Source organism: Castanea sativa, chromosome 2, assembly GCF_040712315.1.
Source record: "Castanea sativa cultivar Marrone di Chiusa Pesio chromosome 2, ASM4071231v1".
Lineage (NCBI taxonomy): Eukaryota > Viridiplantae > Streptophyta > Magnoliopsida > Fagales > Fagaceae > Castanea > Castanea sativa.
The window spans coordinates 16,363,060-16,385,083 of record NC_134014.1 but is presented as its reverse complement, the minus strand read 5'-3'; the positions used below and the strand labels follow the sequence as shown (position 1 = coordinate 16,385,083).

Sequence of the window (22,024 nt, the reverse complement as noted above, 5' to 3'; positions counted from 1 at the left end):
TTTGTTGTGTATAAACAAAACAAGAAAACTCAGAAAGTTCTAGGTTTAGGGCAGAAGAAGAGAGCAGTAGGCTTGTGGTGTTGTGCAGTAGCATGGTCCCCTATTTATAGTCTTCAGCACCTGAATAAGGCATCAAGCAAAGATTATATCTTGGTTGCAGGGACGAAACCAGAATTCAAAGTTGGGGGCCAAAGTATAAACCCAAAAAAGTTTATAAAAATCAAAACTAACATCTACTCAAATTTTGTTAAATTTCATCATATTCATTAACATTATGATCTCATATTTTTACAGTTTGGACAAAATACTAATTTAATCGGTGGTAATTTTTTGGAATTTTGTTTGAAAATTTTCATGAATTGGGACATCAACACTAGAGGCAATGTTGCATTATCAGCTTCAAATTATTTATTCTTTTTTCTCTTTAAAAAAATCAAATATTATAAATAATTTTCCCATCATCAACAATTCAAGTATTCGTTATTTCCATATTATATAGCTCTATCATTTCAAAATTTAGTCCAAAAAATAAACCAAACAAACATACCCCACAAACTACAACAACATTAATGTTAATAAAATATTTTTTAAAAATAAACCTACAAGCAAGCATTAGTATTCACTGCACACATTTGATCACAGTTCCCGCGGGCTTCATATTTTTGGATCAATATGCAATGGGCAGAAAGATGTTGCAATTTTCTTTTTAGTTTTCATGGGTTAAAATGTAAAAATTTTGAAGGAAGGGGGCCAAAAAAAAAATTTTTAGGGGAAATTTTTGTATATAGTGCTATTTTTTTTTTCAAAATTGGAGGGGGAGGGGGGGGGGGGGGGCATGGCCCCCCTCTGCCCTAACATGGGTCCGTCCCTGCTTGGTTCTAGGGGGTCCATTATAATAAATGCATATTTTAACATATATGTATCCCAATGAATTAGGTCAGATTTTTTGTATGATTTTCAAACATATGGCTCTCCCTTGTTTCCACGCTAAATATACGTAATTTTTTTTTATTTTTTATGAGAAACATACATAATTCAACAGTAGATACAATAGGAAAAGCTACCAAATAAAAAAAAATTGAACAATATATATATTTCAAGAACAGGTACAAATAAAAAAAAAAAAAAATCGTCACTCGTAAGTGTTCTCAATTGTTAACTTGGCCAAAAAATTAACTACTTTGTCACTCGTAATTATTAGATTTTATACTTTATTTTCTGAACAAGTGATGGATATTATTCTGCTGCTTCTGCAAAATTTACATGATACTCATCAATGGTTTGATTTGACTAGTGTAAACTACCTGTTGTTTGGAAGATAATTTACTATATATGTTGTTTTTCTTTTCATAATTTCCTTATTTAATGTTATAGTAAGACTCTCATCGATTTCTAGTACTATTTCAGTTGTTATTACTCTATCTGCCACACTAAAGACTTGTTTTGATTTGATAAAAATTTAAATCTTTGTGAGTTTGTGTGTTAGTGCATTGTAATTTGACTATAGTACAATACCTTTTTAGATTTTTAGTAAAGTGCATACGCAATTGGAAAAAGGATATCAGAACCAATCTGGTAGAATGATGTAGTTAGCCTAGTGAATACAAAGTAACGAATAAAAATGCTCACCAATAAAAGAAATCGAATCAAGAGATAAGGCAAGAAAATCGCCACCTATCCAAACCACACTAAATGATTGTAAGAGTTAACAAAAAGAAATCCTTATTGGGGTAATAAAAACTTATATTTTTAAGACAAGAACATTTAATAAAACTCAAACACAATCAATTTATAATTCAAAACACAAAAAACATAACAAAATTGTTAATAAGCCTAAGGAATTTTGAAAAAAGAAACTGTAGAAACTAAATAAATATAACTAGAAGCAAGAGAATAGATGCATGCTAAGTTGTTTTTTGAAATAAAAACTAGTTTTAATGCATCTTCAAAATGTATTATGTCATTTTAGATATTCTATATTAAAATGGTCATTACTCCCTCTATTAAACTCCAAATTACATATAGTTTGATGCACTGAAAACTATAGAAATTGAGTCTTGCATAAATTGGAATTTTGATATGACTTGGACCTCTAAAACAAACTCCAGCACCACCACAAACACATGGAGAAAAGATTTTAAAAAAATAAATAAATTAAAACACTAAAAATTAGGCACAAGCCCAACGGATAAGATGCCAGATTTTCTTCAACACAAACCACATGTTTCAGCAAACCAACCCAAAAAAAACACACACAAAACAAAAGAAAAGTAAGAACAAGAACAAAAAGTCTTAACCCCATTTCCTATTCTCAAATCTGAAACCCAAAAGTTGGTTGCCATATGAAAAAATAAAGCTTTTTGAAAAGAGAGAAGAGGTCCAGCCATACTGTGGTTGATTTTCCCACATGCATGGCAAAGCAATTGCAGAGGCATGCGAAACCTATTACGTTTGCGCTGACGAAACAATAAAAGTTAGAAGAAGTTTGATTGGTGGGGTCGATCGAGCATGCTCTACTGGACAGACCTCCTAATTTGCGGAAGACAAACTCTTTAAAGATTACAGATAATAGAGAGTGAGAACGCATAATGATGTGACCACTGAGAAGGACATTGCAAGGGGAAGTGGTCAGTTAATTAAAGTAGGCAGATAATTTTCCGAATACAGACTCTTTACAAATAACAGATTTGGAGCATAATAATGTGAGAAGACTAAAGGGGTATTGCACATATGGGCTAGGCGACAATGTACTATGTAGACAGACAAAATTCATCCAATATTAAGTCTTCGTTTTCTTATCATACTAATCGCTAATCCGTACTATGTACAGAAATTTATCTTTTTGGATTAAATAAAAATAATTTTATTCAAATAAAATGATAATTTTATTTAAATATTATGCTAATGTGAAAAATTACGAGAGTTTTAGAGGTTTCGATTATATATATATATATATATATATATATATATATATATATATATATATATATATTGATTAGGCTTATTGAAATGATGAGTATTTAATTTAAGAATAATGATATATTCACAGTATTTTTACAATAAATTTTAAATGGCAAATTGTTACTGATTAGAAAAAAAGTAGTTTTATTAATAAGTTCAAATTAAAACTAATAACTTACCATTAAAAATTTGCTGTAAGAATGTTGATTGTAGCACTTTTATTAATTTAAATATCCTCAATAAAAGGTTTTTTTTTCCCACTTGCTTGGCCAACTTAGTAAAAAAAAAAAAAAAAAAAAAAAAAAAGAGGCTTTAAACTAAGGTTTTCTTGACTATTTATTTGTTTAAACAACTTAGCTAATATATTCATAGGTGATACTAAAAGTTTTGTAGTTTAATTAATATTTTTTTTAAAATATATTTTTAACAATAATATCTAGAGTTCAACTTTCAATGTCCTCAGCTATCAAATCATCCAAAAAATTTCTACGTAGGTTACTTGGTAAGTGTTAGATTGACAGCAATTATTGTTAAAATATTGTCTTATAGATTGTGATATGGAAGGAAAGGAGTAGGTTCTTAAGTTCTACGATAGCTAGCTTGAGTATTCACCGTTTGTATGTAGTTCTCCTATCTTAACACATATAAAAAGGAAATGAAATGCACTAGGTTATAACTTCTCGATATTATTTTCTGATGCAAAAATAATTGATTTAAAAAATATAATTATTTTATGAGTTATTCTAAAAAGTCATGATGTTCAAAAAGGAGTTAGGTGTCAATTTAAATGAAGAGTCATAACTCTTCACTGTCTATAAACAAAGGACCTAAATCATAATCAAATACAAAATTTCTTAGAAAATTATTTTTAATAGAAACTTCAGAATTGTTGTTTTCAGTTGTTTACTTTGTTGTATCCTAAAGGTGAATTACTTTTATGGAAGGATCTCCATCGATCTCCTTCTCCTTTCTCTTGATATATTTGATTGAAATAAATAAAATATGATCGTCTTATTAGTTTGTATCTAATTTTATCTTTTGCCGACTAAATAAAACATTAATTGCCAAAACGAAATTATTAATTTAGAAAAAAAATCATTGATATTACAAAATCAAGTTTCTGTAGGGTATTTTCTCAACCAAAAAAAAAAGTCTCTATAGGGTAGTGCTCTTTTATCACTTCAGTGTTGATGAGCATTAATTTATCAAGACCGTCCATTTCTTGACGGATGAAATAAATGCTATTTAGTGCAAGGCGTAACGGTCGGACATCAATAACGGACAAAACCATAAAAGACATTCAATGCACAAGACAGCTAAGGAGTAACATTCGGACACCAACGGACGAATAGTTGTTCATAGACAATAAAAGATAGTTATTAATGCCAATGGCTCTATATCTCATAAATGCATATATTCATTCAAAAAATGAATACAAGTATTATAAAACTCACACAAACCACTTTCAAAAACAAAAAAAAAAAACTCACACAAACCAAAGAGAGAAAGGTATACAATTTCACACTCACAATTCCTAGCCAAATTTGCTCTCTGATTTAAGTAAGCAAATGATTTCACCTTAAGCCGACTTTTATTATCGGAGGGCCCTTGGCCAACACCACACCGGTGTTCTATCATGTGGTGGTCTTTTTTTTGTAGATTAATCATTGGAATAGCTTATCATCGTCCATTAGCATAGATAAAAAGGCAACTGACAATTTTATGCATCATCAATTATAAATCTAGCTTTATCATATCATCTGTATTTTGATTCTTTCTCACAAACTTTTCTCCAGTTCACAATATGTGAACTCTGAACTTTGAAGTTTCAACGATAACGTTTGATTCATATATTGGGGTTTGGACATTTTTGAGCTCACGTTTTGCACGCTTTGAATGCTGTCAAAGAAATATGACGTGGCATCCTTTGTATATCTCATGTCTTTCCCACGTAGTGAAAGCAAAAGCAGAGAGAAATTAAAGAACGTAAAAATCTGTTTAATTTTATTTAGCAATTAGCAGCACTAACTAATTTATAAAGAGTGATTGCTATATTTAATTAAAGAAGACAAAACAATAAGTTAAAGAAGTTTGAATGGCGGGGTCGATCAAGCATGCCCTACTGGACAGACCTCCTAAAGTTTCTAAGGACAAACTCTTTAAAGATTAGAGATAATAGTGAGTGAGAAGGCTGAAAGATGTGACAACTGAGGTGGACGTTGCATGGGGTAGTGGTCACAATTAATTAAAGGAAATGCTAACAAATTCCCTTAAGGCATTAGTTAATAATCCATTTGAAGAAAGTTTTTATAGAAAAAGGAAATAAAGCAATTAATGTTTTGACAACTTTTTTCATTTTCCATAAAAGTGATGTCAAAACTTTCCTAAAATGGATTGTTAACCAATACCCTAAGAATATTCGTTAGCATGACCCATTAATTAATGTGAGAAAACCATAAGATGTGAGAGGGGAGTAGGCATTTGCTTGCTAGGGGACAATGTAGACAGATGTACCTAATTTAATTACAATGTACAAGCTTTTTGAAGATAGAGATTTGGATGTTAGGACATGATAGGCCAAAAATGTATTGACCCCTTGTGATGAATTAACCAATTAATTAGCCAAGTAAATTAATTAGATTTAATTACATGCAATGAGCGTGGCAGCACAAATAAATCACCAATTAACTAAATATGCAGCGAAAATTAAATGACACGGTGATTTGTTTACGAATAGGAAAAACCTACACTGCAAAAACTCCACAGGGTGATTTTAGGATCACCATTCCCGAGAATTCACTATTATCAAAACAAGCGGTTACAAGTAAATGAATCCCGGTACCTTATACCAACCTACAGTTGAACCCTTACTCCAATGCCCAATTGGACTTATTCTGTAGTGACAATCTCTCCTTATATTGTGCGGCTCCCAGTACGTGACTAACCAATAGATGCGCGGATCCTAGTACGCGACTTGATCACCAACTTGAGAAGGATGTTGGCTGCAAAGTTCTTCTGTTCTTCAACACATGAAGATCACGAAGTAGCTTGGTCACAAAACCCTACGGTGTACAAACACAGCAGCTTCTTTCAAGAACTAGAGCAAACTAGGTTTTCGGTCACACTTGTAAAATTATACTCTTGTGCAATTGTACTCTTGGCTGTACAACCTAATACGACCCTTAAAATAATCTGTATATATGTTTAGGGTTGTGAGAAAAGAAAGCCCAAACATATAATCATGGAATTGATAAAAATCTGAATTTCATAAATCTCGACAGATACCCTAGCTGTCAAGCAGTTGTCGAGGCTCGGGCTAAAACAGCTCTTTTAAACCTTGATAGATGCTAGCTGTCAAGTTTTAATAAACAACACTTCTTCACTTGATTCTTGGACAGACTTGCATGGCTTTAATACTTGAATTTGAAACCGTTAGGACATATGTGATTCATGTTAAAAACATATGTCAATATTTTATATAATTGGCTAATCCTTTAACAAAACGCACTTTACTTGTATTTTGGTAGATCTAGGATGCGTTTAATGCTTCAAGAAACAATGTTTCAAGTTCAAGTGCTAAAACCATGCAAGTCTGTCCAAGAATCGAGTAAAGAAGTATTGTTCATTAAATCTCGACAACTAGTGTCTATTGAGGTTTAAAAGCTGTCTAAGCACGAAGCTCGACAGCTGCTCCACAGATAGGGTATCTGTCGAGGTTTATGAAAAACAGATTTTCAATTCTGATTTTCATCCAATCTGTGAGTATGTGTTTGAGCTTTCTTTTCTCACAACCCTAAACATATATAAGGATTATTTTAAGGGCCGTCACAAGGAGCACAATTGCACAACTGTGAAGCAAAGTGTTGTTCATGCAAATTGTAACCGAAAACTTAGTTTGCCTTAGTTCATCTTGAAGAAGCTACTGTGTTTGTACACCGTAGGGTTTTGTAACCAAGCGACTTAATGATCTTTATCGTGTGATAAACTAAAGAACTTTGCAGTCAATATCCTTCTCAAGTTGGTGATCAAGTCGCGTACTGGGATCCACGCATCTATTGGTTAGGCATGTACCGGTAGTCGTGTAATACAAGGAGAGATTGTCACTATAGAACAAGTCTAATTGGGTATTGGGATAAGGTTTCAACTGTATTTTGGTATAATGTACTGTGATTCATTTACTTGTAACCGCTTATTGTGATAATAGTGAATTCTCGGGAATGGTAACCTTAAAATCACTCGATAGGGTTTTGCCTCGGAAGTTTTCCCCATTCGTAAACAAATCACCATGTCAACTTTATTTTTCGCTGCATTATACTTTAGTTGGTGATTTGTTTGTGTTGCCACGTACATTGCATGTTAATTTGATTAATTAATAAACTTGAATAATTAATTAATTAATTTATCATAATGGGTCAATACATTTTTGGCCTATCAAGTGGTATCAAAGCGAGCACACTCTGATTAGGGTTAATCTTTGTTGTGTAATCTATTGACTTCTGTTGTCATGAAAACTCTTGATTGTTTTGATTTGCATGATCTTGTGTTGAATGATGATAATGATAGATACCTATTGCAAGCTTTATAATTTTTGTATGAAATTTCTTGTATGTTCTACAAAATTAAAAGCTAAATTTAAAAAGGTCAAACTTGAAAAAGATGATTTGATTGCAAAATTGGATGAAGCCAATAATTTGAATGATAATTTTAAAAATCAAATTTCATCTCAGGTGGACAAAATTAAGAGTTTGGAAGAGCAACTAGTTGAATTTAAAACTGAAATTAAAAAATTAACTAGTGTCAAACTTGTTGTTGAGCCTAACTCAAAATAAAAAGATTTTTATATTCCTCCATTTAAAAGGAATAATGAAGAGTTGAAAGCTAATATTGTTAGGATAGACAAATGTAAAAATTATGATGTTAACATTGAAGTTTCTAAACCTATGTCTAAAACTCCTCCTAGGAAGAATAAAAATTTTGAATTTGTCCCCACTTGTCATCATTGTCATATTGTTAGTCATATTATGCCGAATTGTCCTAAATTAAGGTCTTTGTCAACCTCTAAGGTTAGACCTCCTTCTAGGAAGTATAGTAGTTCGAAAACTACTCATGTTTGTCACCATTGTGATGATTCCGGTCACACTCATTCTAATTGCTTTAAGTTATATCCTCAAAAGCAAGTGTCCAGACGGTCATAGATTTTCCCTCAAGGACCTATACCTTTGTTTGGAGAGTTATTAAAAGTCTTGAGTTTTTTAACTCAATTTCAAGAGAATCTTAATTCTTCTATGTCTTTTAGTAGACATACTAGGATACGTGCCTTTTCATCTTCACGGGCAAAGACTTGTGCTGTGTGGGTGAGAAAAGAGCCTAAGATTTAATTGTATTTTCTGTTGTCCTCTGCTTTAATTCTTTCTATCTAAAGTAGGACTTTCTTTACTTGATTTCTTATCTGCTTTTGGAATCATGCATCTACATTTTTCTTTCATGCATCTGCATCTTTCTTTCATGCTTTCATGATTGTTTGTTTGTTTTTGTTTGGTTGTTTAGTTTTTATTTTGTTTTGTTTTCAAAATTAAATTTTTTTTTTTGAAAATTCATAAAAATACAAAAAACAGTTTGTGATGAGTAAGATTAAGTTATCTCTTGTACTTAACATTCGTATCACTTTTTTTTACGGGAATGACTAGAAAATCCTAAGAGAAAGGCGTAAATAATCATCTCACCATTGTTGCCCACCAATCATGAAATGACATCTGTATGCTTTGGCATAGCAAAAGTACAATGTCAAAAAGTTTAACATCATTGAGTATTTCTTTTCTCTTTTTTATATGCTCATGCATGATATGCTTAATAAAAGAAAAATATGCAAAGAAAAATTAAAGCAAAAGAAACAAAATGCTTTAAAGTATGATTACAAGCGTGTATTCTAAAAGATGTGGGAGTTATAGGATGTACCTCAAAAGTGATAGTCCTCATAAAGCAGTTATGATCGTGTGTGAGTTAAATTGATTTACTCTTATCTCAAATCGTCATAACATGTAGACACTCATGTAAACTTGCGATGTTTTTCACACACAACACGCAATATTCTTTACTACTTTTGATACATGTGCAGGTACAATGTAATTTGGTCATCACAAGGTTTGCATATGTTAATGTATGTTCACTAAATTGTCTTAACTTGTTTTTTAAATAAAAAATTGGTTAGACTTGTTGTGTGTAAGTGTGTGTGTGTGTGTTTTGAATCTAAAAGCATGACATTTTTTTGTTGAGAGATGATTTTGAGAGTTTAAGATGTTGTTTGAATATTTGGTTGAGTTGCATGTTTGATTGCATTCATGTTTGTGTTTTTTCTCTTCTTAAAAAACTGTTTTTAAAGCAATCTCGACAGCTTCTCGACCCCTCTCGACAGCTAGGCTATCTATCAAGCTCTTCAGCTATTTTTTATCGCAATCTCAATAGCTCCTCGATGCATTAAGCTCCTTTTTACTGTGGACACCTCTCGACATATCCTCGATAGCTCTTAGACAGCTAATTCATGCATTTTTATTCTCGATAGCTCTCGACACCTCTTAATCTGTTGTGCTACTAAGATTTTTATTTAAAGGGTTCGTGCGACATTTCTCTCATTTCTCCTCGATCTCTCTAGACAAAACTTGTCTCTTCACCTCCCAAAACCTCTGTCACTCACTCCAAACCTCATCCCCATTTATTCTTCGGTCTCAAGATCTTCTTCCCTCTCTAGTATGATGCTTTCTCACTCATTAATCATGCATTTCATATCTTTTGACCTAACTTTTGGGGTTTTTGAAATCTTTTAGAAATTTTCAAAATTGTTGAGGTTTTTGATAAAGTTTTGGGATGGGTTTTTTTGAAAATGATCTTGTATCATCATGAATTGCATCACATTTGCATTATAATAATGATTCATGCATTTTAGATGTGAGTTTTACTTTGTTGCAATCTTGTGTGCTGGTAGGTTTAAATTGGGCTGAGCCCATGATGTTTTTACTATTGCATATCACATGCTCATTTATTTTCATGCATATGTACCTTCAATGCTTTATATTCTTATATATTGATTGTGTTTGTGCTTTTCTACATGTCTCTCTCTCTCTCTCTCTCTCTCTCTCTCTCTCTCTCTCTCGGTTAGTTGCTCTATGGCACCCTAAACAAAAATCAACTCTGTCTTGGAACCCTCTTCGTTCCGAGGCATCTTCTTTTGATTCTACCCCTACCACATATGGTTCCGTGATGATAAAGCCCGTAAGGACTTTTCGCAGAACTTTTCTAGACGAGGCATTCCTTCAGAACGCCAAGTCATTTTATCGGACTTCTCCGATACTAACCTACCCACTATCATTCACAGTAGGGGTTGGGAGTCACTGTGTGGCGTCCTAGTCACTTGTCCATCCGTGATCATACAGGAGTTGTACTCCAAAATGCACAGATTCGATTATTCAGTACCTCTTTTTGTTACTCGTGTTCAAGGTACGCTCATTGTGGTTACTTCAAATATTGTATCTGAGGTGCTCCACGTCCCAATGGTAGTGCATCCTGAGTACCCCGACTATGATTGTCTGAGGACTTTGTCTAAAGACGAGTTCATGTCTTCTTTTTGTGAGCGTCCTTCTAATTGGGGTGATTGTTAGTACACCCCTTGCTCGGCCTTTGTTAAAGGTATGAGGTTTCTTAATATGGCGATGAATTTTGTTTTGCATTCTCTGTCTCACTATAACTTTATCACAGAGCCCCGTACTCGATTTTTGCTGTCCCTCTTAAAGCATATCTCTATTGATTTCCCCTCTCACTTCATTCTATCTCTCATAGATGCCTATAGGGATACGACGACCCGTGATAAGCTCATTTTTCCTTCAGCTATCATGCAGATTATTCGCCATTTTTTTGTCTCCTATCCCAAGTTGGACCATTTTTCTGTCATGTGTGTCATAGACGCCGCTACCGTTAAACGGAGCGAGGCGCAGCTACAATCGAGGTGGCCCGGGACGGTGATTCCTCCAATTTCTACAGCTCCATCCACCTCCGCTCCTTCTTATTCTGCGAGTGGGGTGACTTTTGAGGACATCATGGCATAGCTTGTGCGCATGGATGCTCACATTAACACTCTCAGTGATGAGTTGTGTCAGGTGAACACCTATGTCGGTTGTATTGCACGACGACAAGCTGTCATGGGTGGTTTCGTTGCTTCCACTCCATCTCCATCGGCTTCAGAGGATAAGAGTGATGATGGCTCCGACAGTGATGATGCTGATGAGGACGATGGTGCTAGCTTGCCTAGTTATAATGAGATGTCTACTTGATATCCTTACCCTTTATCACTCGTGGCAAAAAGGGAGAGTAGTTTTGGATATAAAAGTAGTCATATACATAGGGGGAGAGTTAGTACTTAGGAGATTTTTGTTAGGGGGAGTGTTTATATTTTTGAGAGATGTAGTGAGGACTTTTGTATCTTTTTCTTTTCTTACTATTTTAGATACATTGTTCATGTACCTTTGGTCTTATGACCACTTTGTGATAGCATACCTTGTACTTGTTAATGATATATATATATATATATATATATATATATATTTGAGGTTGTTATTACAGTTCTTTCACCCGTCTTTACATGTGTTGTTTCTTTTCTCTCTTTATGCACATGCTTCTTATATAATTGTATGCAATATTTTATTTATGTTTCATAGTAAGATGCCTTGATGAGTTTTGTTTAAAATTTTTCAAAAATATAAGTTGTCAAAGTCTTCCTTGCCATGAACTCTCTTCTTGCAAAGTTTTTCAAAAGTTTGTGTTAGGAAAAATTTTATTGTATTCAACAAGTGAATATGAGTTGAGTGATTTATAACTTCTCTCATATGTTCATTTGTTTGTTGTGGTTTTGTCAAGGATTGCCAAATGAGGAGATTGTTAGGACATATGTGATTCATGTTAGGAACATATGTCAACATTTTATGTAATTGACTAATCCTTTGACAAAACACACTTTACTTGTATTTGGGTAGATCTAGGATGTGTTTAATACTTCAAGAAACAAGGTTTCAAGTTCAAGTATTAAAGTCATGCAAGTCTGTCCAAAAATCAAGTAAAGAAGTGTTGTTCATTAAATCTCGACAGCTATCTCGATAGCTAGTGTCTATTGAGGTTTAAAAGCTGTCTAAGCACGAAACTCGATAACTACTCGACAGATAGGGTATCTGTCGAGGTTTATGAAAAATAGATTTTTAGTTCTGACTTTCATCTAATCCTTGAGTATGTATTTGAGCTTTCTTTTTTCACAACCCTAAACATATATAAAGATTATTTTAAGAGCTGTTACAATGAGCATAATTGCTCAAGTGTGAAGCAAAGTGTTGTTCATGCAAATTGTAACCGAAAACCTAGTTTGCCCTGGTTCATCTTGAAGAAGCTGCTGTGTTTGTACACCGTAGGGTTTTGTGACCAAGCAACTTTGTGATCTTCATCGTGTGATAAACTGAATAAATTTGCACCCAACATCCTTCTTAAGTTGGTGATCAAGTCGCGTACTAAGATTTGCGCATCTATTGGTTAGTCACATACTGGGAGCCGTGTAATACAAGGAGAGATTGTCACTACATAACAAGTCCAATTGAGTATTGGGGTAAGGGTTCAACTGTAGGTTGATATAAGGTACTGGGATTCCTTTACTTGTAACCATGTGTTGTGATAATAGTGAATTCTCGGGAGTGGTGACCTTAAAATCACTCGGTGGGGGTTTTGCCTCGGAGGTTTTCCCTATTCGTAAACAAATCACCATGTCAACTTTATTTTTTGTTGCATTATACTTTAGTTAGTGATTTGTTTGTGCTGCCACGCGCATTGCATGTTAATTTGATTAATTAATAAACTTGGGTAATTAATCAATTAATTTATCATAAAGGGTCAATACATTTTTGGCCTATCATTGGAGATTAAATAAAATGAATGTGGGAATGCGAAAGGATGAGAATACAGTGAAAGCAACATTAATAAAAAAATTTGTAATTCAATTAGTTAATACCTTACGGTTAGAAATATGAAATACGCAACATTTAGGTTATATTTGGTAACAGTTTTTGTTTTCTATTTTCAAAAACTTGTTTTTAGGAATATAAAGAAAAAACAATTTTCTTGTATTTTTGAAATCAAATACATGTTTGATTAGTTGTAATTAAAAAAAAAATTTTTGAAGAAAAAAAATGGAATATACTAAAATATGTTGTTACTAGGATTTAAACTTTAATGCTAACTCATTAAATGAGACAGATTTATTAAATTAAATGTGTATTTTCATTGACTTTTGAAAATTGAAAACTGAAAACAGCCTTTTGCATGTTTTTAGTTTCCTTCACAAATTGAGTTTTGAGAACAATTTTTGTTTTCTGTCCATTTTAGGTTGTCAAATAAGTTTTTTAGTTTCAAAAATAGAAATTTGTTTTTGGAAACATAAGATAAGAGAAAAAAAAAAAAAAATTGCCAAACATACCCTTAAATTCTCTTACTCTTAATTATTGATTAAAACAAAAATAACACCAACGCATTTGGAGTCTCCTTCAAAAATAACAAGGGATAGCTAGTGAATATCTCTCGCACTTCCTATTGGATGCGGTGATTAATCCGAAGCCTGAGACTTCAACTTCAAGGGTACGCAAAGTAAAGTATAGGACCTCTCCTAATGTGGCCTTGGTGTCACACGTTGCATGTTTTCCTTTTTTTGGGCAAAATAAATATCATACGCGGCATGCATGTTCCATGCCTAGCAATATAATATTATTAATCCGACATATAATTCATCTTTTGTCTACAGTGAAACAAGGTTATACTGTATCTTCAACTGCCTTGGCGACTTTACTTTCCAGTTCTCTGTTGGAACCTTTGGTTAGCCAGAAATGATAGGATTTTTAATAATCATTCCCATCTCAGCATAGCATTATATACTCCTCTGTGCAGAGTTGCAACTGAGTTTCATTTCCTTGCTGGTTCCGCCAGCCCCATCCAGGTCAAAGTACCACAAAACATAACGTGGAAAATGCCTCCTGATCCAGGAGTAGCTGGTGCAGGATGCCTATTAAGAAATCATCTAGGTGAATGGATATCTGGTTTCTCCCTTTCTTTGGGACTAACATCAAATAACAAGGCAGAATTGGCAGCTGTCAGACAGGGTTTGGCGATTGCTTGGGATATGGGGTTTAAATTTATTCAAATGGAACTTGATTCTACCGTAGTGTTAACTTGGCTAACAGGGAAAAATGCAACATATCCTCCTAATATGATACATTTACTTTGTGATTGCAAGAATCTCATGAACCGGGACTAGGAGATACAAGTGCTTCACGTATATCGTGAAGCAAATGACTGTGCTGATGTTTTGGTGAAGCGGGAGCTCACCAGCAACACCTTTTGTCTATCTATAGATCATGTCCCAATTTTGTCTATGTATGTTGTATGCGGGATTTGACAGACCTCGGAACAACTAGACTGTGTGCCCGAAGGCTGACTATTGTTGATGTATAAACTCTTTTCTTATAAATAGGACCCCGTTTCTATCACCCCAAAAAAGAAGAAGAAGAAGAAGAAGAAGAAGAAGAGAGAGGAGCATAGAGAGATGTGTGTACTTTTATAGAAAGAAGCGTATAAGAAAATACTGGAGGTAAATGTCCACGATGACCTTAGCTGTGGGCAATAATTAGAAGGATATTAATCACGTTGGAGGCCAAACTTTGAAGGACATGGCACAATAAAAAAGGGAGAGCTAATTGGAGCACAAGCATATGATAAATTCGAGTCATAATCACCTTTGACTTTATGTCCAAAGTTTCAAGACCGTTCACAATGATAAGGTATGATGGTGAGGTCCTAGATCTAATTAAAGAACAAACATGATAAGTCTACCTTTCATCATGTGGCATAATGCTTGCAATTATCAGACTATAGGTGGAAACGTGAAAAACATGAATTTTTGCCAACAAAAGCTCACACCATTTTTACAATTAATAATGTGTTGATTTATTATTGGTCAAAATAAAATGAAATAAAAAGATTATACCAGTACCCACCAAAATAAAAGTATTTTGATAAAGATATGAGTTTTATTGTGAATGTAGAAAAATTAAAATAAGAAGTTGTCAACACAATCTCATTCATAGTTTTTCTCTTTTTTTTTTTTGTTTTGGTAAAACAATCTCATCATCCATATTATACTACTTCAAACTTCATTGTCCATTCTAAAATAACCTGTCAACATTAATTTCTAAATTCGTTTGTTAATGCTAACAAACAAATAATTGTTGATAGAATTTTCTATCATCCATCCTATGCCAACTTGTTTTGTCGAAATAGGATGGATGATACCTTTCTTATTCAATGGGGGCTAAGTTTTGGAGCAAGATTTGAGCTACAACTAGCACTTTCCTTTTTATATCCACTCCCTTGGAATTTTAAGAATTGTTCTGGATGAGAAAATTTTCCATGGTTTAAATCTTTTAGATATAGTTTCCTTTTTAAAAAATAAAGGGTCCTTTAGATATAAGCATGGGCGGAAGGAGATCCAAGGTCCTTTAGATATATTAGTTTAGGGTTATTGGGTTGGAGGAGCCCAATATTGTATAGTACGAGTTTCTAGTTCCCTTGGGGTTTGAGGTCCAATGTCGTTAAGGGTTGCTTGCCATTTCCATTAGGCTTGGAGCCTAATATGTGAAGTTTCTTATATTAAAGTGATCGGCCTTGAAGGCCCAATGCCATGTCGTGCCATCCATTTAATGCTATTGGGATTAGGCTTAGCTAAAGGAAGCCTACCGAAAAAAAAAATAATGCCATGCATAATAAATACTTAAATACACCCTCCAATTGCATCATGAACATCAAACGATTACAAAGATAATTTTCTTAACATGGGCATCGGATTACCATCGTAATCAAGATTCCCTTATTGTAGAATTACTCTTACACATCACATACATCACACAAGTGGTACTCATAACAAACTTAGCCACATAATTATTTGGTAGAGATAATAATGATAGAGAGAGAGAGACATAGGTTGCCATTTAGTGCAGTGCATTCATAGGACCATCAATGTGGCAACACTTAAAGCTGATATAAGTCTCCATAATTCGAGGACACTCAGGGCATTTAATATGCTCTGGGACCTTTCCAGCATTCATGGGGATGTCAACACGACAACAATGGCGACCTGTTTGAATAATCTTCTCAAATTGATCCTTGAAACAAATTTCAAAGCCAACCTCACGCACTAGCTCCTTCTTTTTGTCAAACTCCTCCAAGACCTTCAACATTGTTGTCCCATTACCACTAACCACCAATCTAGAGCCTTTGCTCAGCACAGCCCATCCACTTTCAGTCTTGTATGAAAGCAACTTTTGGATTTCCTGAGTTACAATGTCTTGTTCAATCTTCTTGTGAATCTTGGAGAAGAAAAAGCTCTCTATGCGGTTCCAGAAATGCCCTAAGATGTTGGGTTCGTCCTCCCCTTTACTGCCTTTCCCCACGCAGAACAACTCAATGGAAATCTTTGTATCCTTCATGACTGGGTCATTAGTCAAGGTAGCTACTTTCTTGTTAAATTGTTGGATCCATTCGTTGTCCTTGCCTCCATAGAAGAAAATATACTTCTCTTGTTTGATCTGATTAAACAACAAAGCAATAATTTTATTTGAATTAATATATTCAAAATTTGCTTTTCAAAGTGCGTAAATATGTGTACATGTCATTGTGTGTGACTATGATCCCTCACCACATATGTGATCCTCTCCATTTAACTTGAAACGGAGAGAAATTCTATTTCATCATTAAGATTTTATTTTTTGAATCTAACAATATATAGTGCCACGTCATTTAAAATTTTGATGTAGACTATAAAATGAATTCATTTCAAATGCAGAGGATTTTAATATGGAATGTAAGTATTTATATAAATTTAGATTTGAGAAAATAAGTAAATAAATTTACCCAATTTGAAACATCTGGGTGAATGTCAAACCATACTGATCCTATCCCATACACGCTATTGGTAAGAGCTTCTTCAGCCGTAATAGTGAAAGGAAAGGCCTTCATTCCCCATACTCGGATCATGTGGAGTGCATTTGAGTGTTCCACCTTCCCTTGTCGATTCATCACCACGAGGATTGGCTTATTTTTGAAGTTCCACTCCTCTTTAATGAACTTAATGCCTACTACTGGTGAAAAGTATTGCACTACGTACCATGGCATCTTAGACCGCAGCATCTCAAACTTCTTTCGTAGTTCATCAGTCCATTGCTCCACAATTGGGATCCACACAACTTTATATTGATCTTCCTTTCTTATTCCTTCATAAATTGGCTTGAGAATCAAAATATCATCAATGGTGATGTCTAGGGCCGAAATGTAAAACAAAACATTCTTCTTTTTCAGCACATCGATATTAACCTGTTTATGCAATACATTTATGAAAATTGAGCTATGTTAAATCGAAGTTGTAACATGTTCATAATTAAAGAGATGATGTAATTATTGCATAGTTTAGATCGAATATAGTTATATACAAATGTACTAGTGGTCGGACCTGTTAGGCTAGCCAGCTCAAAAATCTAAGGACTTCAGTTAGAGATAATACGTGCCCATAACACTTAGGCTGGCTATTTTTCATTGGTTCAACATCATTTTGAGTTGGGCTTAGGCTTGATTTACGACAACAACCCTATTCAATAATTGATTTTTATTTTATTTATATTATATACTATCTAGTCTTAATTTTTAATGATAAATTTTAAATTATGCATAAATGAATGAGAAAATAAATTAAATTTTATGTACGATATTATTGATAGATATGTCATGCGTTTCAAAAATGGGATTAGGTATGGACTAGGCTTGCAGCTTGCTAGCTACTCTCTTTATTGGGTTGGTTTGGAGTCCACTTGGGTAGTTCACAGTTTCTTGCAATTTTATTTGCATAATATTTATCAAAAGATATAGTTTTTGGTAACTTCTAAAATCATAGCTGAGCTAGATTCGGGCCAAACATGAGCAAATACTATAACCCTGCCCAATGCTATAGACACCCTTATTTGTAGTATGCTATCAAAGACTATTAGATTGGGATCCGGGCTATTGCACCATGCAATACCTCTTACATCATTTTTTACTTTTTCAAAATTTTTAACTTTTTTTAAACTCTCAACTTTTTTACCTTTTTAACTTCTTTCATCCAATAGTTAGTATCAAAAATTAACTTTTTAACTTTTAACCTGAACCATTGAGAAGGTATTGCATAGTGCAATAGATCTCAATCCATTGTATAATAGTGATAATAGTAGTAGAAATAAAACCATAAAAAGTGACATGTCATTAGAGCTAACCACTCTGTCAGTGGAACCATCAATGAGCGGCTGCACATTATCTTTGCCAAAAATAAGTGCCTTGAACACCTCCATGATCTCGGTTGGGGTTTGTAAAAGTTTGGAGAGTTTTCGATATGCCTCTATTATCTCTGCATTGAACAGCAACCTTTGATTAGAATTCCTACGCATTTTTAACCTATTATATTTCATGTGCAACATGTTTAACCTATTTGTTGACGGCAAAGTGTTATCTGCATCCTTAGCAAGGTAAGGGTGTAATTGATTTTTTGAGCAAAGGGTGATAGATCCTGTGTCCTATCCCTGAAATTAAGCAATAAGCATGGTTATTGTGTTAGATTAAATATATGATAGCATACACAATTATTTCTGGAAATACTCTTCATTTCAAAGGCAAGGACTTACTCATCATTAATGATGCAACACAATTGAGTCATACAAGCTGCAATAGTTATGATAGCCCAATAGACATCTATTGGGATACGGTCCATGGCTATTGACAGTGCTGGTACATCTTTTGTACCATAGATGGATAGCTTCTCCAACTCAAACATGCATTGAATGACTTCTAATGTGACTTTGACCAAGTTGTTAAGTTCAACCATCGCTTTCTTGTGTTTCTGAAGGCCTGGACGGCTTAAGATGGTAGGTACTCGCTTCAAGATCCCAATTGGTTTCGCGAGTTGGTCTGATGAGTGAAGTTGGGTAAGGAGCCAGAATTCCCCATACTCCATAGCAAAAGCCGCAAGTGTCAATACTGCCTTTGAATCCCATGAGTAATTTGCGAGATTACTAAGTACTAACATTGTTGTTTTGTGTGCAAATTCCTCACCCGGAGATTTGCATGTCATCTAGCATTACATAATTTGGCGTCAAATTACCAATTGTTAGAATAATAGTTAGATTATTAAATTTATGCTTTTACAATAGTTCCAATGGGGACAAAAAATGCTATTCTTTTGTAATTACCAGGGAAGAAAGATGCTTGAGCGTACACAGTGGTGGAGTGAAGCTAGCTTTAGGAGCTTTTTCCTCAACATTCTCCGGGTGTCCATGGGTACCCTAGAGTAAGCCATAAGCAATTCTCCGTGAGAAAACTCAAAGACATATATGAAGGGAATACAAATTTGAAATTACCTACATTTCTTGTATAAATTTAAACAAAAAACAACTTAGCATGCATCTATTTATTCCTTTCAAAACTAAATATGAGAAAAAAAAATTTGTTCATCTCTATGCCATTGATAAGGATATAAGCCATGGAGGTTTACAGATATTGTGATAAGTTATTGATGCTTTGAAAAGTTTTAATTATTAGAAAATTATGTTTAATTATTTAACGATAATTCTAATATTTCCTCTCATGTGTTAATTCAAACATCTCATAAGAGAGTATGTGCATGTAGTGGTAACATATATATACCAGCATAACATTGTCAGCAACAACCGTGGCACGCTTGAGAATGTTTTCCACGATAGCAAAAAGAGAATCCTCATCAAAGTTGTCATCGTCAGCATGAACATGGGTTGCATAAATCTGATCCGTGATCTGCTCGTCCGACATGGTTAACACGCTCAGCTCAGCCTTGATGGCTTTCTGTGCAGAAGCTAGCACAATCTTGCTGCTGGCCATTGTGTTGTGTATAAACAAAGCAAGAAAACTCAGAAAGTTCTAGGTTTAGGGCAGAAGAAGGGAGAAGTAGGCTTGTGGTGTTGTGCAGTAGCATGGTCCCCTATTTATAGTCTTCAGCACCTGAATAAGGCAACAAGCAAAGATTATACCCTGGTTCTATGGGGTCCATAATAATAAATGTACATTTAAACGTATATGTATCTCAATGAATTAGGTCAGATTTTTCGTTTGATTTTCAAACATATGGCCCTCTCTTGTTTACGCCCTAAATATACATTTTTTTTTTTTTTTTTGATGAGAAATATACATAATTCAACAATAGTACAATAGGAATAGGTACAAAAAACAGTGAAAAATAATATATATTATTCAAGAACTGGTACAAATCAAAAAACGAAAAAAAAAAAAAAGTCGTCACTCGTAAGTGTTCTCAATTGTTAACTTGGCCAAAAAATTAACTACTTCGTCATTCGTAATTATTAGATTTTATACTTTATTTTCTGAACAAGTGATGGATATTATTCTGCTGCTTCTGCAAAATTTAAATGCCAAAAAAAAAGTTCATATACTCATCAATCATGGGCGGAGCTGTTATTGGACTAGGGGGGAATGGCCCCCTAATTTTTTTTTATAAAATTAACAATTTTGTTCAATAAAATTACACTTTGCCCCCCTTAATAATGCCATTAATTCTTTTGAGAGTAATCTTATAGCCAAAACGTTTTTACAATGTTTATACAAACTATTAAGGTAGCAAATTCTTATTAGTTCGTACACTTGCATAACTTTTTATATATCAATAACCACTTATCATATTAGCAATTTGTAAAAATTTTGTAGTTTTAGCATTTTTCACCTTTGAAAGGACATAAAAAATTAATAGATTAAATCTAAAACAAAATATAAAAACTCAAAAAAATTAGCTCAACAACAAAAATTACCAATATAATAAAACTAAAAAAATTAAGTCCAATCAATATATTTTACCCAGAACAAACTACTTGGCCATTTAAAAAATTTTTAACAAAAATCCTTAGTAGTAAAAAAATAGACTCAAGGGTCGGAGCCACCGCACACAGCTAGCAGCAAAGTCGCCCCCCTAACTCCAAGTCCTGGCTCCGTCCCTGTCATCAATGGTTTTGATTTGACGAGTGTGAACTACCTGTTGTTTGGAAGATAATTTATTATGTTGTTTTTCTTTTCATAATTTCCTTAATTAATGTTATAGTAAGACTCTCATCGATTTCTACTATTTCAACCGCTATTACTCTATCTGTCATACTTAAGGCTTGTTTTGATTTGATTAAATCTTAAAACTTTATGAGTCTGTGTGTTAGTGCATTGTAATTTGACTATAGTACAGTACCTTTTTAATACAGTGCATACGCAATTGGAAAAAGGATATCTGAACCAATCTGGTAGAAATTCTAGTGAATAATGTAGCTAGCCTAGTGAACACAAAGTTATGAATAAAAATGCTCACCAATAAGAGAAATCGAATCAAGAGATAAGGCAAGAAAATCTCCACCTATCCAAACCACACTATATGATTGTAAGAGTTAGCAAAAAGAAATCCCTATTCTCAAACGTCAAAGACTGATTTGATTCAAAATAACACTTATTCTTTTTCAATCCATATATGATATCTTGGACTTAAATAGACCAACATGTAACATGAGTAATAAAAACTTATATTTTTAAGACAAGAACATTTAATAAAACTCAAACACTTGATCAATTTATAATTTAAAACACAAATAACATAACAAAATTGTTAATAAGACTAGGAATTTTTATAACAGAAACTGTAGAAACTAAATAGATATAACTAAAAGCAAGAAATTCAAGCGTCTTCAAAGTGCATTATATCATCTTAGATATTCTATATTAAAATGGCCATAACTCACTCTATTAAACTCCAAATTACATATAGTTTGATGCGTTGAAAACTATAGAAATTGAGTTTTACAATTGCAAATGCCTTGCTAACTAATGCTCTCATAATAACTCCATAATTAATTTTGAACACACACCTTCAACTTCTTTGAACTTAAGT

General features: G+C 33.5%; 1 protein-coding gene across 1 annotated transcript; it reads right to left on the bottom strand.

The window, feature by feature from the left end:
* Positions 1-15,878: 15,878 nt before the first annotated feature.
* LOC142624141 (protein SIEVE ELEMENT OCCLUSION B-like) lies at positions 15,879-20,041 on the bottom strand. Its single transcript, XM_075797656.1, has 7 exons — positions 19,759-20,041; positions 19,305-19,397; positions 18,741-19,186; positions 18,544-18,638; positions 18,336-18,466; positions 16,945-17,403; positions 15,879-16,619 (listed from the first exon to the last, which is right to left on the bottom strand). Exons 1-7 carry the CDS (start codon positions 19,966-19,968, stop codon positions 16,023-16,025), a joined length of 2,031 nt encoding a protein of 676 aa, XP_075653771.1. The 5' UTR covers positions 19,969-20,041; the 3' UTR covers positions 15,879-16,022.
* Positions 20,042-22,024: the final 1,983 nt, after the last annotated feature.